The sequence below is a fragment of the Pollachius pollachius genome (assembly GCF_949987615.1).
Source record: "Pollachius pollachius genome assembly, chromosome: 2".
NCBI lineage: Eukaryota > Metazoa > Chordata > Actinopteri > Gadiformes > Gadidae > Pollachius > Pollachius pollachius.
In genome coordinates this window covers 51180246-51204739 of record NC_136935.1, presented here as the reverse complement: position 1 = coordinate 51204739, position 24494 = coordinate 51180246, and the positions used below count along the sequence as shown (strand labels likewise).

Sequence of the window (24494 nt, the reverse complement as noted above, 5' to 3'; positions counted from 1 at the left end):
GGAATGCTGACTGGCAGGTTACCTTGGGTCTCTTTAGCCTAGGTTCAACCCCCTTCTGTGTACTCTAGTCTCTGAAACACTAACCGAGCACAAAGGACATGGGGATGAGGCTGGCGTAATGGTTGCAGTAGATCGCAAGTTTTTCAAAATATCTCTTCTGGTCGTCGTAGAGAAAGAATCTAACAAGAGAAACACAGAAATGCAGCTATTAGTTTGTGTTTTTGTTGATAAAAAAACAAATATTGGCGAGATAGATAGAGAGAGAGAGAGAGAGCGAGAGAGAGAGAGAAAGAGAGAAAGAGAGACAATGAAAGAGAGACATCAAAACACAATGGAGGTAGGAGCAAATGTTTCCAGAATGGACCTGGTTCAGACCCAGACTCCCGCACCTGTACGTGATGCTGATGGCGGTGTACATGGCGAAGAACGCGAGGAACTCTTTGTACAACACTTTGTAGATGCTGCCCTTCCACGCCAGCAGAAGTTTGGAGAAACCGCAGAAGCGCGCGTTGGCCACTTGGGCCGTGTAGGTGACGGTCATCGGGAAAAGCAGGAGGGGCAGGGGTTCAACAGCAGTGCTATAAAAGAGCATTATCACCATCCAACATACAGAAGGTGTCCATGTTCAATCGCTCCAAATACATTTTTATGCACATCCAATGCACCAGCTCCACATTGCTTGTAAAAGGCACCACCGATGTCCATAATGTCCTACCTGTTGTCTATATAAAAACACATGCTTCCTCACCTTGTATTCCGGCCGTTTTCTCTTTTCCTCGACCCTCTGGATGTCGAAACGGTTCGACCTCGTTAGTGGGTCTCCGGCCCGCGTAAAAGTGGATCCCTACTTCATGACGCCCACCCCCTCCTCTACCTCCAGTCACCGCACCAGTACCACCAGTTCAGTACCGAGGGTCCGAAGGAGAGCAGAGCAACTCACGTAACCGCTGGCGTCAGCCGTGCTCTGAGACCGGGTACATGGTCCTAATCACTGAAGCCTCATCGCCGAGCCCCGCGGGTAAATCCCTAGCCCCGGGCAGAGGACCTCGTTAACAAAGCCCCCCAACCGGGAGAGCACAGTTCGGCTTAGTGGACCCCCAGCGCTGACGGGACCTCTAGCGACAGGCCGCTGAGGGGGGGCGAGGGAGGCCGGTTCACAGGAAGAGAGGATGGTTTGGAGTGTTGTGGTTATGAAAGAGCCCGAGGCGAGGTGTGGGTATGTTTGATGAAAGGGTCCAAGGAAAACTATCCTCAGAACTCTTCTTTGACCATGCATCATTCATACTTTATACCTGGTTAAAGAGCAGTTCTGAGGATCCATTCACTTTTCATTATGTTTTGGATTTAAAGAACGATTGGGTTCAGGTGTTTTTGTTATGACGTCCAACTCTGTAGATCCTGAACTTCACGCTCCGTCAGTTGTTGTCTGGGTTGAAGGTCTCCAACGTCCTCTGGCTTAAAAACCTAGAAATTTGACTTCATCAGCTGGTTCAGCAGTTGTGTGCTGTGTGTATGTGTGTGTGTGTGTGGGGGGGGGGGGGGTGAGGTGAGAGACAGGGGGAGGAAGAGAGAGAGGAGGCGAAAGAGAGAGAGGGGGAGAGGGAGAGAGAGAGGGGGAGAGGGAGAGAGAGAGGAGGGGGGGTGAGAGAGAGAGAGAGGTAGAGAAAGGGGTTGAGAGAGAGAGGGAGAGGAGGGGGGGAGAGAGAGAGGTAGAGAAAGGGGTTGAGAGAGAGAGGGAGAGGAGGGGGGGAGAGAGAGAGAGGTAGAGAAAGGGGTTGAGAGAGAGAGGGAGAGAGGTAGAGAGAGAGGGGGAGGGGGGGAGAGAGAGAGAGAGGTAGAGAGAAAGGGGTTGAGAGAGAGAGAGGGGGAGAGGGAGAGAGAGAGAGGGAGAGAGAGGTAGAGAGAGAGAGAGAGAGGGGGAGAGGGAGAGAGAGAGGGAGAGAAAGGGGTTGAGAGAGAGAGGGGGAGAGGGTGGACGTCTTTGAGTCCTCTGGCTTTAAACCCTAGATGTTTGACTTAATCAGCTACAAGGTCAGAAAGAAATGACACCTTTAGGCTTGCCAATTAAGTAGGTGTATTTTATTTGGTCACAAAATAAGTTAAGGAAAAACTATCTAAAATAGATGTACAACAACCAAAAAGCAATCAAATCGCTAAGTGGAAGCAAACGTTGAGGCTTCCCATCCATTGCAGAAGACTTTTGTCTTATTGGTTTTGATTGAAGATAGGAAAATTGTTTTGTTAATCGCAATGTATTTAATGTTAATTAAGTGTATTTAATGTTAAAAAAAAAGCTAGGATGGGTAAATCAGAGTGAACTTCTAGGCCAGATTCATCTTTTTAATTCCTTCCTATAATAAGCTTTTAAATACTATGTTTTAAAGTTGACATTGTCGATGCATTAAATGAACAAATGCAAGCCTTTCTATAGCTTTCTATAGCTCTTTTTTTAGAGTATAGTCTTACATTTTATTGTCTTTACCTTTTTGCAGATGAATCTACAAAGAGTCAGAATACATTTAATAATCTTCACCAATGCAGCTCTATTTTTCATTGGGTTTGAGAGTTTAACTCTTCAATCTCCTTCAGATAATCAACCTTTTACCAATCCAACTGCCCTAGCATAATAATCACGTTACCTCATATTAACTGCATTTCATATCCTTTAAATCTCCCAAACCTGCCCAATATTTCGTAATAAATGCTTCTGCCCCCATCGAGTACGTAAATGCAGAGATTGAACATTCTAGACAGCAAAAGGACACTTTTCCGTATTAATATCCACAGCCCTGTCCACTCTCCCTGTCGCTGGATTCAAAACATTCTGCCTCTTAAAATGGTCAAATAAAAAAACGAAATCATCCCTCAACGGTTCATGAATGAAGGAGCAGAAAGGAAACACAGCGCGATGTGAGCCCACGCGGGCCACGCTTTACTCTGGGGGATGGACGTTCAGGTCAGACCCACAGCTGGGGGAGCCACGCACAGAACAAGCATCAACAGTAGGACCAGTTTCACCATGGAACCATCATGTCTCCCAACAGGTCCACCACTACATCAAACGGGGGGGGGGGGGGGGGGGGGGGGGGGGGGGACATGACACAAGGGGGCGGGAACGAGGAGAGAGTAGAGAGCGACCTGTGATGAAGCGTATTCTGATCAAGTGTACGAAACGTGTGTGTGTGCGTGAAGAGATGGATGCAAATCCTCCAGACGTTGCCGGTTAAGTGTGTGTACATTTAAATTGTTCTGTCGGTAAATAAGTCTGGCTCCAGGATAATGATGAGGAGGAGGGTGGTGGTGCTGAGGCTGAGGCTGTTGCCGGGGCGATGGGCGAGGGGATGGAGCGGGGGGGTCTTGGGGGGGGGGGGAGGTGGTCGTGTGCTGTCCTCTCGGGTCCGGGGATCACTTGTTGGGGGGTTTGTACGGCTCCAGGAGCTGCTTGGAGAAGGTGTTGACCTTCTCTGAGCCGCGCACCTCGTGGGGCAGGAGGGGCAGCTTCACTATGTGGAAGTCCTCGTACAGGTCCTCCATCTGCAGGGACAAACAGAGCTCCGTCAGGTCAGCCTTTATTGCAGTGCAGCGCCCGGTGGAGCAGGTGGGGGCTTCAGGTGCCTTGCCCGAGGGCACCTCATCCTTGGGTGAGGACGTAGGAGAGTGCTGCACAACTACTCCCCCCCCCGTCCACATTTATTGTGTACCGGTCGGGATTCGAACCGGCCACCCGGCTAACCTCCTATACTAGTCTCCTGGTCGTGTGACGCGATGCATTTCTCTGGTCGCTTGGCTGCTTCTTGGTGTTTTCATGGGCCAAGAAAGAAAGCCAAAAAAAGTGATAATGGAGAGACAATTTTCTGGCTTGCTTATGCTGATGAGCTGACTTAGCCAGAGCCCTAGTCTTATGACTAGAGACCTGCACTAGAGCCCTACACTAGAGACCTACACTAGAGCCCTACACTAGAGCCCTACACTAGAGCCCTACACTAGAGCCCTACACTAGAGACCTACACAAGAGACCTACACTAGAGACCTACACTAGAGACCTACACTAGAGACCTAGGCTCCACCCTACTGAAGACCGGCCCCGTCCCGTTACTCCAACTAGTCTACTCTCCTACCCCCCCTGCGTTCCCGCGGAGGGGTAGGGGCGTTCCAATACTTAGGGAGCGAGAGGGAGCGCCTATTATCCCTTAAAATCATCCCTTGGCAGCTGGCCAGCTCGGTACCTCACTTGCAGCTAAGGGAGCATGACGAATTACCCAGGATACCTTGCGAACTCAAACAGTTTGTCAAACAGTTACACATTATGTTTAATTATTTAACCATAGACTGGATTTAACTCTTTGGTTAGGTTACTCTTTGGTTATTCCTTTGGTGTAGACACGTCGATGCTGCGCGTGATTATGCTAATTTGCATAATATTAATTATAGCAGTGCACCATTTCATAGGTAAAGACCTTCCCTCCCACTTCCCTCTTTGCGGGGATTTGCCGCGGAGGGAACTCAAAGCAACGTTCTGGTTAAGGGGAGAGTAACGGCACAGGGTCCTAGTCTCCACTAGAGACCTGGTCTCCGGCTAAACAGCCAGTTCCCCAAGTTGTGGAGATATGACATTCTGCCAGGCATCGTGTATCTTCTAAGCTTTACTTGATGGCCACATTCCTGATCTGTAACACGGTGAACGATCCATCGCGCCAATAAATTGATAAGGCGTGACTCCCATCCCAGCGGGGACGTGGGTTTACCTGGTCCAGGTACTTTGACTGGATCTTGTGGCGCGCCTCGCACATCTTGCAGGGCCGTTCTCCGTCGGGGAACACCAGCTGGTTGACGATGATGTTGTGCGTGTCGATGCGGCACTTGGCGAGCTCCTGGATCAGCCTCTCGGTCTCGTACAGAGACAGGAACTCTGCGATGCACACGCAGATGAAGGTGGTCTGCTCCTGGAGGAGGAGGATGAGGAACAGGTGCTAGTTCAGCTCTGGGGCCGCACAGCGCTTTGAGAACGGGGGGCATTTAAAGAGGTATGATGCGTCACTTCTGCCACTAGGGGGCTCTGAATGGAGACGATGACAGAAGGCGTAGATGGAGGATTTTGTGAAGGAGGGCGGGAATGTGGAGTTGTTGACTTTGCGGCCATTTCTGGTGAGAATCTATCTGACGTTAGAAATCAGCAGTGTTGAGCAAGTTACTTTAAATTAGTAACTTAGTTACAGTTACTAGTTACTTCTTTCAAAAGTAACTCAGTTACTTTAAGTTACTCGTTACTTTCAAGGTAACTAGTTACTAGGGAAAGTAACTTTTTTTTTTTCTATATTATCTTATTGCGTTAATGTGGCAAAGGACCTCCCTAACTGGATAGCTAGGGAGGCTGCCAGTCCTCTGGCTTGCTTACACGTAAGTCCTATCCTACCACAAGCGCAATGCGCCACCTAGTGACCTGAACGTGCCATAGCAGTGTAGTAGTGTGAGTGCAAATAAATGAAATATTTCCATTGTTTCCAACTGTTTCCAACCCTCTACAAATGCACACACATTACTTTGGGGTTGATGTGGCATAGTGTTCGACAAAACAACCGTAAAATTTTATCATTGTACCCAGTATCACTACGATGAAGAAGTGGATCAACAAAACACAACATACAGTATGTTTTGAAACTTTTGATAGGCATATTTATCGTAGCCATTGAAACAGGTACAAAGTATAGTTTTGGCAGTGCAAAAATTAAACTGTGCCTCAGACCATTTAGCAACTGTAGGAATCAATAGTGCAAAACTGATACAATAGATGTTTTCAATGTAAACACAGTGAGGTTTATCCGTTCTTTGTAAGTTAACCTTTACTCAAAACAGCTAAACTCCACCAACTGGAGACCTCATCATCAATAATGATGGGCAAACTTAAAAGTATTTTCAGCCTCACAAAGAGAAACTAAATAAATAAAAAGTACTTTCAGCCTCACAAACATAGTTAATGTTTGACAAATATAATATTTCCTCCACTCTGGCCGTTTAGATAAATAAAACAACTGATTAAATCAATAATGGTGGATAAAGTGCTTAAGTAGTCTATGTTAGTATGTCTATGTCTATATCAGTCTTTGTCCATACATCTCCATCATTTGTTTAGCTGTGTCTGGGTTATAGACTGTGCAACAGGCTTTGTAAAATCAAGCTTTCGTTGTTTGGCTGGAGTGGCTTCTCCTTTAGCGTCGGCGGAGCTGACGTTAGCAGCAGCATCACCTGTGTTACCTTCAGGGTCTTCAACTAGCTTGGTAGATGCCTGTTGTTTCTGAAGATGTTTTATCAGATAAGAATTGCTAGTTTTTGATGTGGTTAGAGTTTTCGAACCTCCACAAAAGGTGACAGGTCACCAAAATATTCCTTATGTCTTTTACTGTCAGAAAGGAAAAATAATGTGCATATTTCCATGAGAAATACAACGCCTTGACTGTCGTCGACTGCCGCCATTGTTTAAATTCATTTACTTGCGCGTCGCTGCGTCACGTGACTCACGTCCGCTTCACGTCCACCACGGAAACTGTAGTCCTGGGTTACGCACGTGAAGTAACGAGTAACAAGCCTGTTTAAATCGCAGTAACGATAACGCGTTACTGATTTTGACAAAGTAATTAGTTACAGTGCTCGTTACCGCAAAAGTAACTTAGTTACTGTAACGCGTTACTTAATAACGCGCTAGTTCCAACACTGGAAATCAGCGATCACAGGATTACTGTATACTATTTGTGAACTATGCTACACAACGGTTCAGAAAGTGGTGTTGGGTACCAGGCACCACCTTAAATACATTCTATTGCTAGTGCTTGGTTCTATGAACATCCTTACTGTACCCACAGAGATATATTGTTGTTTCTCTTTCTTCTGACAAATGTACTTATTGTGAGTCGCTTTTGGGTAAAAGTGTCTGCTAAACGCCTCTAATGTAAATGTAAATGTGAAGCCCAGACCTTCAGGTCAGAGCGGTTCAGGAGGAACGTACCGGGTCCTTGAACTGCTCGCTGACGGAGCGAATGACGGGCAGCGTCTCCTCCAGCTTGGAGGCCAGCTGGTCGGCGTTCATGTCCCCAAGACCCAGCATGTTACACATCTGGAAGAGGAGAAGAACCAGTCAGGAACCAGTCAGTACACACACACACTTCCCCCAGACCCAGCATGTTACACATCTGGAAGAGCAAAGGAAACAGTCAGTACACAGTCAGAGAGAGGCACACACACACACACACACACACACACACACCAGCCCCAGCATGTTAGTCAGTAAACACACAGCATGTTACACATCTGGAAGGGGTACAGGAGTCAGTCAGTACACACACACAGAACCAGTCAGTACACACACACAAATAACCAGTCAGAACACACACACGTCCCAAGACCCATCATGTTACATCTGGAGGAGCACAGGAACCAGACACAGAGAGAGAGAGAGAGAGAGAGAGAGAGAGAGAGAGAGAGAGAGAGAGAGAGAGAGAGAGAGAGAGAGAGAGAGAGAGAGAGAGAGAGAGAGAGAGAGAGAACAGAAACAAACAGATACAGAGAGAGACAAACCGAGACAGACAAACAGAGACAGAGAGAGACAGACAGAGACAGAGAGAGACAGAGAGAGACAGAGAGAGAGACAGAGTGAGACAGACAGACAGACAGACAGAGAGAGACAGAGAGAGACAGACAGAGACAGAGAGAGAGAGACAGAGTGAGACAGACAGACAGAGAGAGACAGAGAGAGACAGACAGAGAGAGACAGAGAGAGACAGAGAGAGACCCCACCTGGGAGATGAAGGGGCTGATCTGGTTCTTGATCTGCATGAGGCGGCCCAGGCCTCGCTCCACGATGGTGGGGAAGTTGAGCAGGCGCAGGGTGTGGCCAGTGGGGGCAGTGTCGAACACCACCACCGAGAAGTTCATCCCCTTCACTAACCTGACGAGGCACACACACACAGCGGATTAAACACAGAACAACATCTACACATTAACAGAATAACATCTACACATGAACAGAACAACATCTACACATTAACAGAATAACATCTACACATGAACAGAACATCTACACATTAACAGAACAACATCTACACATTAACAGAACAACATCTACACATTAACAGAACAACATCTACACATTAACAGAATAACCTCTATACATGAACAGAACAACATCTACACATTTCAACAGAATTACATCTACACATTAATAGAACAACATCTACACATTTCTACAGAATAACATCTACACATTAATAGAACAACATCTACACATTTCAACAGAATTACATCTACACCTTTCTACAGAATAACATCCACACATTTCAACAAAATAACATCTACACATTTCAACAGAATACCATTTACGCATTTTAATCGGCATACACAACTTTGTAACATCATGAGGCATCATTAGCGTTGTGATGCATGAAGGCATGTGATATGTCGTTATCATTGCATAAGGACTGTTAACAATAATAATGATTCAACTCCCTAACCTTGCCTAGAGCAACTGCCATTTCAAATGATATCATTATTTCTAAGTTTAATTTGGGGTTGAAGCATGAAAAATCACGACATAACAAAACCTTTTGTATTAGTATATCATTTGAAGTGATTTCAACCAAGAGCTATTTTAAGCCTGTACATCTAGAACAAGTTGGCACAATGCCCCAGCGTTGTGGACGATCGGGAGTGGACTGGTGTGCTGACCTCATGACCTCTGCGTAGCTCATGGCCTCGTCGATGCCGGGGAAGGCGCTCATGGCCTCCTGCATCATCTTCTTGCCCATGCTGAGCATGTTGTCCTCCTCAAAGAACTCATCGGGCAGCTCCGCCACGCCCAGACTGGGGTCGATTTCCTGGGGACACACACCCACGACACACACACACACACACACACACACACACACACACACACACACACACACACACACACACACACACTTTGAGAAAACCTCAGGCTACACTCTAGAGATATTTTATATAAAAGAAAATGACCAGGTTAATTAATCCCACCAAATTCACAAAGCACTTATCTTAATGTTGCCGTTTCTCTACATTTACATTCAGTGCATTTAGCAGACGCTTCTATCCAAAGCGATTGACATTTGTCAGAAGAGAGGGAAAAAATATACCATCTCTCTACTAGCCATGTCTTATGTGAATAGCCAAACAAACAAAAGATGGTTTGCCATGTTTTAGTATTTACTTCATTTTTCGTTTCAATAGTTGACCGGCAGCATGTTATTACCAAGACCCTTAAACTCACCATGGCGAAGAGGTTCTCATAACCCTTAACCTTCGTGGGGACTTTAGAGAACTTCTGGTCGAAGGCGTCCGAGATGTTGTGGGCCGGGTCTGTGGAGATGATAAGGACGCTCTCCCTCACAGCGGCCAGCTGGACGGCCAGACTGCAGCTGAGGACGGACGGATGGCAGCGGAGGTTAAAACAGGTTCATATTTAACACAATAATTCTATAATAACTGTAACAATCCTGTCACTTAATATATAGATTTATTTTATGTTGTACGTCCTTGCACTTACAAATAGTGCTTAGCATTGTGCAGAACCTTATCCTAGCTGTCTGTGTTGTGTACAGGGAATGGGTTAACCTAGTGATGGTTAGTACTTGGTTCTATGAACATCCTTACTGTACCACAGCGATATATGGTTGTTTCTCTTTCTTCTGACAAATGTACTTACTGTAAGTCGCTTTGGATAAAGGGGCCTACTAAATGCCCTTAATGTAAATGTAATTCAAACATTAAATGCACCGTTTAGACAAGAGTCCCCTGTTTTATTGTAGAGTTTAAAGGTTTTTCACTGTCATGTGTGAAGCTGGGGTCCGATACTGACAGGAACACTATGAACCTATCAGAGCACATCAACAGTTATCACAACACGAACAGGAACAGGTCACGAAGCCCCAGCTCTCTGAGTCCATCTGTTCCACAAAGATCCTGAGGACTAGGAGCAGGAACATAGAGAACAGGAGCAGGAACCTAAAGAGGAACCTGAAGAAGAGCATCAGGAACCTGAAGGTCCTGAGAACCAAGCAGGAAGGAACCTGAAGATCCTGAGAACTAAGAGCAGGAACCTGAAGAAGAACCTAAAAGAAGAAAAGCAGGAAACCTAAAGACCCTAATCACTCAGTCCAGGAACCCGAAGAAGACGCACAGTCACGTCAGCTGGTTCGTAGCTTTAGCTTTAATTAGCTCCGGTGCGACCTGGATCCAGGAGGGACCGGCTCCATCGGAGCGCCACTCAACGCTGGTCACCAGCCCAGATGAGTCCACCGGCTGTCAGGCCGAGGACCAGATAACATCTAGACGTCATGTCTGAGCTCCACGTCCTCATTGAACCACATTCGCGGAGGTCCACCGCTCCACCATGTGATGAGAAGGAGGCGGCTCTCCTCGGACTTGCTCACCTGCACGTCGTCTTCCCCACGCCGCCCTTCCCGCCGACGAAGATCCATTTTAAGGACTTCTGCTCGATGATGTTCTTCAATGTCGGGTCCAGTGCTTCTATGTCGGGAGCGTCTTCGAATTCATCCTCCAGTGAAGCCGCCATCTTGTCTGTGTACGAGTCACGGACCAGTGTTGCCAGATTGGGCTGGAAATCTGGCCCAATCTGGCAACATTGGTCACGGACTGTACCAAAGCCCGGGGGTGGGCGACGAAGTGGACGGGCTCATAATGTATGGACCCGGTCACTCACTGCTGTTTACGTACGAGACGTTTTGAAATCTAGTTCGATAAAAAAATGAATTCTATAATGGTAATGTCCAGCCATGAATATCACAGATTACTGTAATGGTATCATATTAGTAATTTGCTGCATGGATCTGAAATACCAGTAGGCCTGTTCTTCATACGACACCACCACCGGGCAACATGTTACCACGTTTTTTTTTATTGTTGTTCTTAGTCTCCTGTTGAATAACTTCATACAAAATGCTGTTGATGTATATAATACCAAATGATCAGCCGAGTAATATATAGCGACATATTCCCATAATTATTTATATGGCGTAGAAATCAAATGGCATAGGTCCACCATGTACACATTAATGTTATAATCACTTCATTATACCTTTCATAAATATATTATCTCAAAAACAAAGTCCATACTCAGTTGCAATTCTCTGGGAAGTGAATTTTGGCACAATTATTTCAAGAGAATGACACACTTTTCTACTGAAGTATAATATGTTATAAAATTAGGAATGGTAAAGATCTCTGTGTAAAGACGAAAAAAATCACAAGAATACCAAAGGCACTTAGGACATACTTTCCAGAAAGAAAGAGAGAAAGAAAGAAAGCGAGAAAGTGTGTGTGTGTGTGTGTCAGTTACCCAGTGATATTTCTTAACGAGATGGCTAGTTTCTACGGACCAATATGTGTACTCTGCCTCTGAAACTCCTCACAGTGAAAACAGCTGGTCATGTGACATTTCCTGTTGCTGGGCAGGTTGCGTGGGCAGTCTGGATGTGGACGGCTGTAATGGACGCGATGGTTCAACACTTTCTCTTCCTCTCTCCTCCAGGAACTTGTCAAACTCTGAGAAGATTAGATTGATTAGAACACGTCTGTACTGGTGAGGCGCACACACACACGCACGCACACGCACACACAATAGAATTGACAACAACCAACAGAGAAAACTCGACTTGCCTTCGCTGGTAACCCCTTCAGAAACAGCAGCATGATCTTGCTGCGAATCAAAACACGAACATGAACAGCGTTAGAGACCTATAGTACAGCACTTTGAGTGGTCCCTGATTAGTAAAGTGCTGCATAAATGCAGTCCATTTACCAAGGTCCGGTGAAATACATGAACTAGGGGATTTGCGGTGTACTTTCTTTTGTAATTGCACTTCAAACGCCTGCCTGGACTGTAATGTTGTTTATGATGGCTGCTATGGATGATCTGCAACTGTTGTGTGTCTGTGTGTTCTGTACCACAAACTGCCTCTTTGAGTCCAAGTCTAAGACCAAAACGTGATGGTTTGACGACACATATGTATCATAGCTCACCATGTCAGCAGATAACCACCGGTCAACATCACTCATCGGGGGATTCTGCTTTGATGGCACCTAGGGGAAAAGATGACAAGGGGAGAAAGGCTCCTTGATTTACAATCGGTCCGCTCAGACAACACATAATGCAGAACTCAATATGACCAATGACATATACATTGAGGGGATTTTGCTGACGCTTCTACCCAAAGCAACTTACAACCATTCATGCACACATTCACACACCGACGGCGGAGTCGACCACGCAGGGCGACAGCCAGCTCGTCAGGAGCAGTCGGGGTGAGGCGTCTTGCTCAGGGACACCTCGACAATCTAGCTAGGAGGAGCCGGGGATTGAACTAGCAACCTTCGAGTTACCAGCCAATCTGCTCTGCCTCCTGAGCTACTGTTAATTACTTCAAAGTGTTATTGAGTGTAACTACGGTACGCACCACGCCTGTCACATGCAACCGGGTGTCCAGAGCCCCGGCCAAACCTTCGACAGCGCCTGGATCCTCGTAGCGAACACTGGACACACAGGCAGACACAGACAGACACACACAGACACACACAGACAGACAGACACAGACACACAGACCCACAGGTTAGACACTATACGGAGGTCTGGGTTGGACAGCATTTGTTTATTCCTGCAATCCGTGGGCAATTCAATTTTATTTGTACAGCCCTTAAGCACAGCTACAGTCTCAAAGGGCTTAACAGGCCGTGTGTCTATGACCCCCCCCGATCCTAGCCCCCCAAGAGGGCAAGAAAAAACTCCCTTAATCAGCAAATAAGAAATCGGGAGAAGGAACGCAGAGTGGGGGATCCCTCCTTCAGAGTGGGGGATCCCTCCTTCCAGGGATGGTCAACACCCACCTCTTCCTTTGCTCAGCCAATGAGCAGCCTCGTGTCTGCGCAAACATGTCAAACTCCTCCGCACCTGTAGGAGGGAGACAGCGGGATTGTTATGCAGGCCTTCTTCCTAAAGGGGGGGATGTCACGCCACCAGGTGTGAGTGGGATCGGCCGGTACAAGCCGTTTGAAAATCTGCCTCTTCCTGTGTTTTAGTGACATCACAAGTGGGCGTGTCCGCCTAGATGTACGCTGGATAGATCAGTCCGCCAAACGGCTCGTAAGGGCTGATCACACTCACACCTGTTGGCATGGTTCACCCTTTAAGAAAGGGTGTTGGCACGTACAGCTCAACAGATGTTAAAGCAGAAGTCACTCACTGTGGTTAGCGACCGCACTGGGGATGGCCTGACTGCTGGCTGCTGATTGGCCGGTTGTGGCCGTAGCGGTGGTTGATTGGCCGGGAGCCGGGGCCACAGGGCTGAGGTCGATAGGACTGAGGACACTGGGAGGGTTCTGCTACAGAAAGTGCAGACAACGCGATGTATCATGTTCAAAATACAACATGATGTATTTAGTGGAAAAGGAAACACGATATTTCAAGAGAAAAAGGTAAAATGATATATCGTGAATGAAGTGTGCATGGTTTTCTATTTTAATAAACTAGGTCAGGGGTATAGTGTAATGCATGTGTAGTTTTCTGCATTGAACAGTAACACCAACAATGCATGCACATATGAGTGGAATGTAAACGTTTTTTACCTGCCCGGTGCTTTGTTGCTTATTGAGTCTCTCAAACCTGAAACACAATCGGAGAACGTCAAAACACCAGACCAAAATCAAAATGTATGCGTCTATATTCAAATGTAATTTCAAGAGAGAGTTTCTTCAGACGGAGAGAAAGAGAGACAGACGGAGAGACAGACAGACAGGCGAAAAGACATAGAGACAGACAGACGGACAGACGGACAGAGAGACAGATGAAGAGACAGACAGAGACAGACAGAAAGACAGACAGAGGTACGGTCTGTTGGATCTGCTTTTAGACGGAGGGAGAGACAGACAGAGAGACAGACAGACAGACAGAGACAGACAGAGGCACGGTCTGGTGGATCTGCTTTTAGACGGAGGGAGAGACAGACAGAGGTACGGTCTGGTGGATCTGCTTTTAGACGGAGGGAGAGACAGACAGACAGACAGACAGAGGTACGGTCTGGTGGATCTGCTTTTAGACGGAGGGAGAGACAGACAGACAGACAGACAGACAGAGACAGACAGAGGCACGGTCTGGTGGATCTGCTTTTAGACGGAGGGAGAGACAGACAGAGGTACGGTCTGGTGGATCCGCCCACCTCTCATAGCGGATGAAGGCGTTGTTGAGCTCGTCGTTGATCACCAGCAGCTCTGCGATCAGCTCCTCATCCAGCAGGCGAGGGATGAGCTCCACTACTCTGGTCTGCATGCTCTTACACACCGTGTACAGCTGCTGCTCAGAGCACGGTGGGGGCGGACACAGTGGGGTCAACATCATGACCCTCATACCCCATCTCAGATTGATCATTTGAATGGTAAGTTAAGGGGACATACGTCCAGAATCTGTGTGTGTGTGTGTGTGTGTGTGTGTGTGTGTGTGTGTGTGTGTGTGTGTGTGTGTGTGTGTGTGTGTGTGTGTGTGTGTGTGTGTGTGTGTGTTCCATATCGGGGTCACAGGACTTTGCAGATCTATAATCTATATATATGTGATGATACATAATTAGAAAAAGGTCCTATATATCACTGTATATACAAATGGACACGTTTTCTCTACAATTGTGTATACACATTGCATCAGAGGATGGTCCAGTGTGCACACATTCACTAGAGGCAGACCGTGGGAGTGTGTGGGGGACGGCTGGTTTGAACAGCCTCACCTGGAGGAGTCTGATTGGTCTTTGGGCCGGGTGAGGATGCACACCTGTTGCTCGTTGAGTGAACAGTGTGCCTTCGTTAAACCAGCACGTCACCACACGCACTCGGCACCCTTGCTATGTTTCATGATCAAGCCTTTGGAATAAACCACCACCACCACCACCACCTCCACCTCGCGACCTTTGTCTAGAGGAGCCCAAAAGAAGTCACCTAGGTGGGGTGCAGCATGGACCTTTGCCACGCAGACAAATGTAAGAAGTCAGGGTCGCAGAAATGTACCCAAAGATGTGGTGAGGAAGGTTTAGGAACCGTTCTAGTGAGTGGGGGCTGCTGAGGGCCTATGAGGAACAGCTCCCGAGAACCCGTACTGACCTGTATGAGCTCGGTGTCGTCAGGCTGGGCGTGGCCGGGCGCCAGCTCGTTGAGCATCTCAGACATGACCCGGAGGTTCCCCTTCACCAGAGAAACCTCGCCACGCAGCTTCTGCTCCTGGAGAACGAAGGGTTAACAGGTTAACAGGTTAACAGGTTAACAGATAGCGACAGCAAGGGAACGGTGGGACTGGAGGATTACGTTTGTGTTCATGCAGAAATAACAGCGACAGGAGTTGGAAATTAAAACTTGGATGTTAAATACTAATGTTAAATAAATATATTTGTTTTTCAGTATTTAATTTCCAAGTATTAAAAAGTATATTAATGTAAGTATATAAATAACAAAATACTTTAGTTAGAAAATAATAGAAAAACAAATTAAAGGACAGACTACTCAAGTATTTCATTAAACATTTATCTATATCCTTCCAAGTCATTCCTAGTGCGGGACATTGGTGTACTACACACACAACAATAAGTAAACAGAAACAGGAATGAATAAATAAATAGGCTGTACAAAAAAAGGAAAGCGAGGCACAGCTTTGAAAGCCAGGGAGACTGAGGGTTAAGCTCTGGTGAAAGGTGAGTCAGGGTTTGAATAATTCAACGGAGGCTGCATTGTGGATGGCCGGAGGGAGGGGGGGGGGGGGGGGGGGAGTCCAATGGGTCCACTCACAGGGCGGGCTCTGTCCATTAAGACAGGGGGGGGGGGGGGAGTACAGTACAGTGCGGTACGCATATGGTACGAGTTCTGCTCACACTGGAGCTATCCAGGGCCTTGCTAGAGACTCTGAATAGGACTCGTTACAGAAGACAAAGCCGGGGAAAATGACCGTGCTGGTTGATCTGAAGATCTGGGGAAAATCCAACAAACAGCGACAAACAAACTCATAGAGTGAACAAGCACATCTACTGTATGTTCTTCGCATGTAAAGCTGTTTACTGTTGCTTAACGCATCCGTGAACCAGACATGAAGAACAGCCAAGGCCACCACCACTGCTGTACTCATCCCAATACCTTTTGATTTAAGGTCATATTGTAGACCTGCGGTCAGTAGAACTCCCAGCACTAAGCCATGTTTATTAGAGGACAGGGCTCTAGAACAGCCAGCACTAGGCTCTAGAACAGCCAGCACTAGGCTCTAGAACAGCCAGCACCAAGGGCTCTAGAACAGCAAGCAATAAGGGCTCTAGAACAGCCAGCACCAAGGGCTCTAGAACAGCCAGCACCAAGGGCTCTAGAACAGCCAGCACTAGGCTCCAGAACAGCCAGCACCAAGGGCTCTAGAACAGCCAGCACTAGGCTCTAGAACAGCCAGCACCAAGGGCTCTAGAACAGCCAGCACTAGGCTCTAGAACAGCCAGCACCAAGGGCTCCAGAACAGCCAGCACCAAGGGCTCTAGAACAGCCAGCACTAGGCTCCAGAACAGCCAGCACCAAGGGCTCTAGAACAGCCAGCACTAGGCTCTAGAACAGCCAGCACCAAGGGCTCTAGAACAGCCAGCACTAGGCTCTAGAACAGCCAGCACCAAGGGCTCCAGAACAGCCAGCACCAAGGGCTCTAGAGCAGCCAGCACTAGGCTCCAGAACAGCCAGCACAAAGGGCTCTAGAACAGCCAGCACTAGGCTCTAGAACAGCCAGCACCAAGGGCTCTAGAACAGCCAGCAATAAGGGCTCTAGAACAGCCAGCACCAAGGGCTCTAGAACAGCCAGCACCAAGGGCTCTAGAACAGCCAGCACTAGGCTCTAGAACAGCCAGCACTAGGCTCTAGAACAGCCAGCACCAAGGGCTCTAGAACAGCAAGCAATAAGGGCTCTAGAACAGCCAGCACCAAGGGCTCTAGAACAGCCAGCACCAAGGGCTCTAGAACAGCCAGCACTAGGCTCCAGAACAGCCAGCACCAAGGGCTCTAGAACAGCCAGCACTAGGCTCTAGAACAGCCAGCACCAAGGGCTCTAGAACAGCCAGCACTAGGCTCTAGAACAGCCAGCACCAAGGGCTCCAGAACAGCCAGCACCAAGGGCTCTAGAACAGCCAGCACTAGGCTCCAGAACAGCCAGCACCAAGGGCTCTAGAACAGCCAGCACTAGGCTCTAGAACAGCCAGCACCAAGGGCTCTAGAACAGCCAGCACTAGGCTCTAGAACAGCCAGCACCAAGGGCTCCAGAACAGCCAGCACCAAGGGCTCTAGAACAGCCAGCACTAGGCTCCAGAACAGCCAGCACAAAGGGCTCTAGAACAGCCAGCACTAGGCTCTAGAACAGCCAGCACCAAGGGCTCTAGAACAGCCAGCAATAAGGGCTCTAGAACAGCCAGCACCAAGGGCTCTAGAACAGCCAGCACCAAGGGCTCTAGAACAGCCAGCACTAGGCTCTAGAACAGCCAGCACCAAGGGCTCTAGAACACTAGAACAGCCAGCACTAAGACCTCTAGAACAGCCAGAACTTAGGGCTCTAGAACAGCCAGCATTAAGACCTCTAGAACAGCCAGCACTAAGGGCTCTAGAACAGCATTAAGCCATGTAGAGGGCAGGGCTCTAGAACAGCATTAAGCCATGTAGAGGGCAGGGCTCTAGAACAGCATTAAGCCATGTAGAGGGCAGGGCTCTAGAACAGCATTAAGCCATGTAGAGGGCAGGGCTCTAGAACAGCATTAAGCCATGTAGAGGGCAGGGCTCGGTGTCAGTACCTGTTCAGCAGAGAGGTTGACGGGCCGCTCAGATGTCTCGGGTTGGGGCGGGGTGTTCAAGGTGGGGGCGTAGGCCTGCTGCTCAGATCGCCGCGGGGGTTCGACCACTAGGGGCGTTTCCGGGGAAACGTTTTCCGGAATGCTCTATGGAGACGAGGATGTTGCATCGGTGAGGTTCAGGTGAGGATGAACCCATTAGCTGCTTCAGATTCCTTTTGTAATCATTATAAATTGATGTCGTTAGCCTCGTAGCATAATCTCCTGAGCCATATTTTAAGGTTCATCTTGTATTTAGCGTCAGAAATGCCTGAGTCAGATGACTTAGGCAGATAGTGATTATTGAATATCAATTATGCTATTAGTCTTATGATATCAAGTATGCTATAAGGCTAACAATATCAATTATGCTATGAGGCTGACGATATCAGTTATGATACGAGGCTTATGCTATTAGGCTAACGATATCAGTTATGCTACGAGGCTGACGATATGTTGGCAGTGAGACAGGTGCCTGTCTCACCCTGCTGGGGGTGTGTATCGGCGACAGGGCGTCCAGGTCTGTCATGGGGAACTCCAGGCCCCGCCTCCTCAGGTCCTCGTAGACCGAGACCACCCCCGACAGGGAGGGGGTACTGCGAAAGGCATCGGCCCACGACTGACACACACACACACACACACACACACACACACACGTTATTATACAAGATTTCGGTCCCGACATTTGGTTGACTGAATTTAATTGAATTAAAAAAAAATTGCCCTTAAGCACCATTACAGTCTCAAAGGGCTTAACAGGCCAAATATTTATGAGACCCCCCTGACCCAAGCCCCCACAAGGCCAAGAACAAACTCCCTTAAATCAGCAAGGAAGAAATCCTGATTTAAGGAAAAAAAGTCGATTCAGAGTGAAAATGCAGCTTGTGGAAGCTAGTCTCTCTCTGGACGTCATGGCGGTCAACGCCCCACAGGTCGATGGACCCCCACCTGTATGAGGCTGAGGACCCGATCCGTGAGCGCGGTGGGGGGGTTGTACTTGGGCAGGATGGCCCGGACCAGCACCCCCTCGATGAAGTCCTGGGCGGCGATCAGAGTGTGGAACCGCCGCCCACAGTTCTTCACGCAGGCTTCCAGAACCTGAGGGGAACATGGACACGATAGAACCTAAATGGTAAACGGACTGCAATAGGCGAGTTTCGGATCAAGCATGCGTTGCATTGCCTCGCATAACATAATGCATTCTGGGATCAAAACTTCAGAAATGTCAAAACTTTGCCCTGGTTGGTTGGAATTTCCACGTGAGAAATGACATCTCCTTTTAAAGAGGCGTGCCCTCTCCCAAACTATGCTTGCTCAAACCATGGTTCAAACAACGAGAAGTGCACCTGTGTCCGACTTGTCGTTCTGGGAACTTGACGTGTTTCTGACTAGTTCCGGCGGATGTACTCAAGTCTCATGCATGCATGCGCGCAAATGCAGACGATCTGAAACTCGCCTATTTATACCGCGCTTTTCTAACATTCATCCATTCATGCACACATGCGCACACCGACGGCAGTGTCAACCACGCAGGGCGGCCGCCAGCTCGTCAGGAGCAGTCAGGGTGAGGTGCCTTGCTCAGGGACACCTCGACACTCGGGTGGGAGCTGGGAGGAGCCGGGGATCGAACCAACAACCTTCAGGTTACCAGCCAACCCACTCTACCTCCTGAGCCAAATGCCGCCAACATACACTGCTATATCCAAACTAATGGCGAAGGAAGGAGAAGGTCAAACTAAGTCCAGGCCTAAACTTCCAATAACAGATTGCTAATCATCGGATATCCCAGAGCCCTCCTTAGAGACACTTCCTCTATAGAGAGGTGTGGCGTCCATCTCAGGACTTCCTCATTGGTTAAACATACACCAGCCTTTGGGGTTCGAAAAAAACCTACATGCAACCATAAACAGTTGAGTATAGCATTACAATAGGGGTGTGGGTAAGGTTGGGGGTTAGTGGGTTAGGATTAGGATTAGGGTTAACCCTAACCATTTTAAATAATGTATACATTAATTCCTTTAGTTAACCTGAACACCATCAGTAAACTTGAAGCGAAACATAAGTTACCTGTTAGTTAATGCCTATTATGGCAATAACTAACAGGTCATTTATGGTTAATAAATGGTTAATTCATGTACCCAAAAAGAAAAACTGCCATTGTGCAAAATACGCATACACCTCTTGAGATAGGCTGTAACGTTCGAATTTCAATTGAGTTGTTTGGTAGAAAGTTTGATCCAAAGTGCCTCACAAGTTCTTCAGCTGTTGAAAGGATCATTTGAGATGTATATGTTTCAGAGGGTTGTTGGTTCACGTGGGCTGTGTGTCGATGTTTTCACTTGTTGATGAACCATGACTAGAGCTGTTCCGATACCGCTACCAGTATCGGATATACCTCCGATACTGACTAAAATGCAGTATTGTTATTGGCAAGTTCGCAAGCCTATGCGCCGATCCGATAGCATCACGTAACTCCTTTACTACACAGGCAGAGAACTTTAGACAAATTATCTTTTGTCAAATGTAACTGAACCGACTTTACATCGCTGTCATCGTAATAGAACCCTTCGATAAGAAAAACAGCTATTAGTAGTTACAATGCTAGATGCTGTATCGGTATATACTTGGTATCCGCCAATACTCAAGTTCAGGAATCGGGAAGGAAAAAACAGTATCAGTACATCTCTAACCATGACCTGATCTTCATGAAGGCTTGTTTACCGTCAGAGTGAGCATGACCTCCTGGAAGTTGTTGTTGGCCACCACCCTCTTCTTGATGGCTTTGACTGCGTCTCGGGGCCTGGGAGGGCACAATGTTAGAGGCCTAATGACTACCATGATGATCATCAGAACCGGATAATATCATTAACTATCTCTTCAAGGTAGAATCTCTTTTAGAACAGTGTGTGATAGATAATAACTGTTTCCAGTAACTCCTTTTGTACTCTTTTCTATTTTACAGAAAAGTTGCATTTTTCATATTTTTTGTTGTGATTGTCATCCTTCAGAAAGTATCACGAACTATCATGAATGAGTATCCTTATCCTAGCTATCTTTATTGTATACAGGGAATGGGTTAACCTAGTGATTGTTAGTGTTTAGCACTTGGGTCTAAGAGCATCCTTACTGCACCGACAGACATATATTGTTTTTTCTCTTTCTGCTGACAAATGTACTTATTCTACGTCGCTATGGATAAAAGCGTCTGCCCTTCAATGTAAATGTAAATGTGAGTTTAGATCTCCATTATTGTTATTATACAAAATTTCGGTCCTGACAGGAACGATTGCACACAGAGAGGTGTAATTAAGCCAGTCCTATCACAGAGAGGTGTAATTAAGCCCGTCCTATCACAGAGAGGTGTATCTAAGCCCGTCCTATCACAGAGAGGTGTAATTAAGCCCGTCCTATCACAGAGAGGTGTATCTAAGCCCGTCCTATCACAGAGAGGTGTAACTAAGCCCATCCTATCACAGAGAGGTGTATCTAAGCCCGTCCTATACCGGAGAGAGGTGTAACTAAGCCCGTCCTATCACAGAGAGGTGTAACTAAGCCCGTCCTATCACAGCGAGAGGGGTAACTAAGCCCGTCCTAACACAGCGAGAGGGGTAACTAAGCCCGTCCTATCACAGCGAGGCGTCAGGTGATCACGCACCCGTCGTCGGTCTCGTTGATGATGTCACAGATCTCCATGTTGAGGCCCCAGTCTTCAGATCTCAGCACAGCGCTGGTGGCCCTCTCTGTCAGCGAGGGAACAACACAGAGACTTTACATTAGTACCGCAGAACGACCACCGGGGCCGCGGGGCCTCTGGTTACGGCTCTCATCAGTAAACGGTGCTGAAGGGTGTTTTTCTGGGGCTAAGCTCAGCATCTCTTCAATTTCAGCTGTCCCCCCCTCGAGATGGTCCTAAGGCGCCTTTCATCCAGCCCCCCCCCCCCCCCCCCCCCCCCCTTCAAATCCCCTGGTCACTGCCTCCCTCACTCCCCCTTTCTCTCCCCCCTGCCTCCCCTAATCCTAACTCCCTCTCTCCCCTGCCTCCCTCTCTGCCCCCTGCCACCCCTAACTCTTACTCCCTCTCTCCCCTGCCTCCAATAAGTCCAACTCTAACTCCCTCTCTCTCCCCCCTAACTCTACCTCACTCCCTGCCTCTCTCCCTATCTCTCGTCGCCTCCCTCTCTCCGTTAACTCCAACTCTGATTCCCTGCCTCCCCTAACTCTAACTCTCCCCCCCTGCCTCCCTCTCTCTCGTCGCCTCCCTCTCTCCCATAACTCCAACTCTAATTCCCTGCCTCCCCTAACTCTTAGTCTGCCTCCCTCCTCCCTCTCTCCCCTCACTCATGTGACAGTCAGCTGCTCTGAGCATCCATGATCGCAGCGTGAGAAACAATCAGCGGATCAGACGGGAGAGGCGAGCGGGGGTCTGGGGGAGAAACGCGTCGTTCAGACGCTCCACGCATCAACATGTAGGTTTATACTGTCACACCTCACTCAATAGTCCTCATTCTAGAACACAACACACCCGTTCAGCTATAACAATCAAGAAATAGCTTAAAACATACACTATAGTTCTCTTGAGAATGGCCCTTTTGATTTATCTGAGGTGTTGGAGGTATGGCCTCCAAAACAAGGCAAAGGAGCAGCCGATGTAAACATTGGGAAATGTTTGATCAACGTTTTCGACCCGATGTGCAGCGAAAAGAGCCGAACGAGGAAACGCAGCCCTATTGGTGCAGATAATAGTCTCAGATTGTGTTTAGCCCTCTGCTAACATCAATTAAATTACATTCTTAACATGAGGATGAACATAATTAAGTATACGGGCTGTAACAGGCGTTTGCAAGATCCAAACCCAGCACATTAAACCCTATAAATTAAAGAAGGGGATGCGACCCAAGAACGAACCTCCCTCCTCTACATGCAGACTTACCGATTCTCTGACCGACCGGAGTGGAGAACGGGCTCCCCAGAAGGTACTCCATGGTGTCCCCGAGTGAAAACATCTTAAGAAACGAGCAGGAACCATGCAAAGAACGGCTGGACCGGGAGTTGATCGAGACCAGCAGGTTTGAGTTCCTCTTTCTGGGGCTGCGACGCGCTGTGTCACGTGAGGGAGTGAGGAAACAACCGAGATTAGGTCCATAAAGCTTATTAACACAACCTTTAACACCTTAATAGATTATCGATGCTTTAGAAAGTACAACAAAAGTAAACGATGCATGTTTGGAGTCTGGACAAGTTGGGTATGACCAAATATATATGTAACATAACGAAATAAAAGGCCAAGGCCTGCACCTTATGAACTGAATTCGAAGATAATTTCATGTAACAGTTAAATATGTGCATTTGGTATTATATGCAGAACCATTTCAGAGTGTATAACTTTTAACTTGTTAGGTCTTATATGTTGTCGTCTGCAGTGCCTTGTCCTTACCACTAGATGGCAGCAAAGAGAGAAGCAAAAAGTATTTACAGTATGTATTTATTTAACATAACCAAATAAAAGGCATAGGCCTGCACCATATAAGATAAATTCGAATATAATTTCATGAAACAGTTAAATATGTGCATATTGTTTGCAGGACCATTTCAAAATATATAACTTTTAGGCTGGTAGGTCTTATATGTCGTTGTCTGCAGCGACTAGTTCTCACCACTAGATTGCAGCAGAGCAGCACAATGTGCTCTCTACTGTGCTGTAATCTTCAATATTTAGACTTATTAAAACAATAAAGTCTTTATATCAGCCAACTGAGCGTGTGTTGGTCCCGATCGATTGAAAAACGAACTTGTCTATTGAATGAGTGGACTGCGATGGATGCTGTAGTATGGTTAGCTAGTCTATATGGGCCAACGGGTGTTTTATTGCTTGTGATGATAGGAAACAGACCAGTGGGTATTGTGACAATGCTTTCATCGAAAAGTTAGTTTTAAAAAAGGTTTTACATTCAATCATTTTAAATTGGTTCTACGATGATTTTATGTTCTTAAACAAATATATATATATATATATATATATATATATATATATATATATATATATGCATGAATATACTAATATTCTGTCTCTGTATTGCAGGGGTGTTTTCTGTAGGCCTACATATTGTGGACATATCTTCACTTTTGACACCCACACACCCACACACACCCCAACCCCCCCCCCCCCCCCCCCCCCCCCCCCCCCACACACACACACACACACACACACAGATGTTTCAGTTTTTGCAACAGTAGGCTACCATGGTTTTAAAAAATATGAAGGTTGCATCAAAATTGGAACAAGAATTGTCCTGATAAAAACAGTCGTTAGTATCTGTTATCTATTTTCCCCAGGCTGTACAATCTGGCTGAACATACCAGGGTACCTTCAAACCACACACATTGTCACATTTTAACCGCTGCTAACGACACACACACGCACGCACGCACGCACACACACACACACACACACACACACACACACACACACACACACACACACACACACACACACACACACACACACACACACACACAAAATAAACGCTACAAATGCATGCTTATCATTTTAATCATAATGCATAATCCTTTTTTGGACCAAACCTAGTTAATTGTTTGTGTGTG

The 24494-nt window shown here is 47.2% G+C and overlaps 3 protein-coding genes across 4 annotated transcripts in view; all 3 read right to left on the bottom strand.

The window, feature by feature from the left end:
- Positions 1–541, bottom strand: part of LOC307071419 (bestrophin-2a-like) — a gene marked incomplete at both ends in the record, with an annotated part of 2333 nt that extends 1792 nt beyond the window's left edge. Inside the window, 2 exon segments of the mRNA XM_079730398.1 lie at positions 85–179; positions 390–541. Coding sequence (XP_079586524.1) covers positions 85–179; positions 390–541 — 247 coding nt within the window.
- Positions 542–2072: 1531 nt separating this feature from the next.
- On the bottom strand, positions 2073–10579 carry get3 (guided entry of tail-anchored proteins factor 3, ATPase; the record flags this gene model as incomplete). The annotated part of the gene is made up of 7 exons (XM_079729922.1): positions 2073–3534; positions 4746–4943; positions 7001–7108; positions 7789–7939; positions 8716–8864; positions 9275–9422; positions 10437–10579. 7 exons carry the CDS (start codon positions 10577–10579, stop codon positions 3406–3408), a joined length of 1026 nt encoding a protein of 341 aa, XP_079586048.1. The 3' UTR covers positions 2073–3405.
- Positions 10580–10824: 245 nt separating this feature from the next.
- On the bottom strand, positions 10825–22964 carry LOC307092009 (target of Myb1 membrane trafficking protein). Of its 2 annotated transcripts, none has more exons than XM_079758866.1 (15): positions 22822–22964; positions 21547–21631; positions 20613–20691; positions 18840–18989; positions 18376–18510; positions 17856–17999; positions 15163–15279; positions 14235–14368; positions 13645–13681; positions 13263–13401; positions 12907–12970; positions 12480–12555; positions 12046–12105; positions 11683–11722; positions 10825–11568 (listed from the first exon to the last, which is right to left on the bottom strand). In XM_079758866.1, the coding sequence occupies exons 1-15, from the start codon at positions 22892–22894 to the stop codon at positions 11432–11434; spliced, it is 1470 nt and encodes a 489-aa protein (XP_079614992.1). In that variant the 5' UTR covers positions 22895–22964; the 3' UTR covers positions 10825–11431. The 2 variants fall into 2 exon arrangements, with proteins under 2 accessions (XP_079614992.1, XP_079614993.1); XM_079758867.1 differs by having other exon boundaries at positions 13263–13398.
- Between the last annotated feature and the right edge of the window lie 1530 nt (positions 22965–24494).

Excerpts from the sequence above, each read along its gene's own strand:
- LOC307092009 (XM_079758866.1), bottom strand. The coding sequence starts at position 22,894 with ATGTTTTCACTCGGGGACACCATGGAGTACCTTCTGGGGAGCCCGTTC. Across the intron at positions 11,723-12,045 it reads GGTGGTTATCTGCTGACATG|CAAGATCATGCTGCTGTTTC; the intron begins GTGAGCTATGAT and ends TTTGATTCGCAG. Across the intron at positions 11,569-11,682 it reads TGAAGGGGTTACCAGCGAAG|AGTTTGACAAGTTCCTGGAG; the intron begins GCAAGTCGAGTT and ends TAATCTTCTCAG.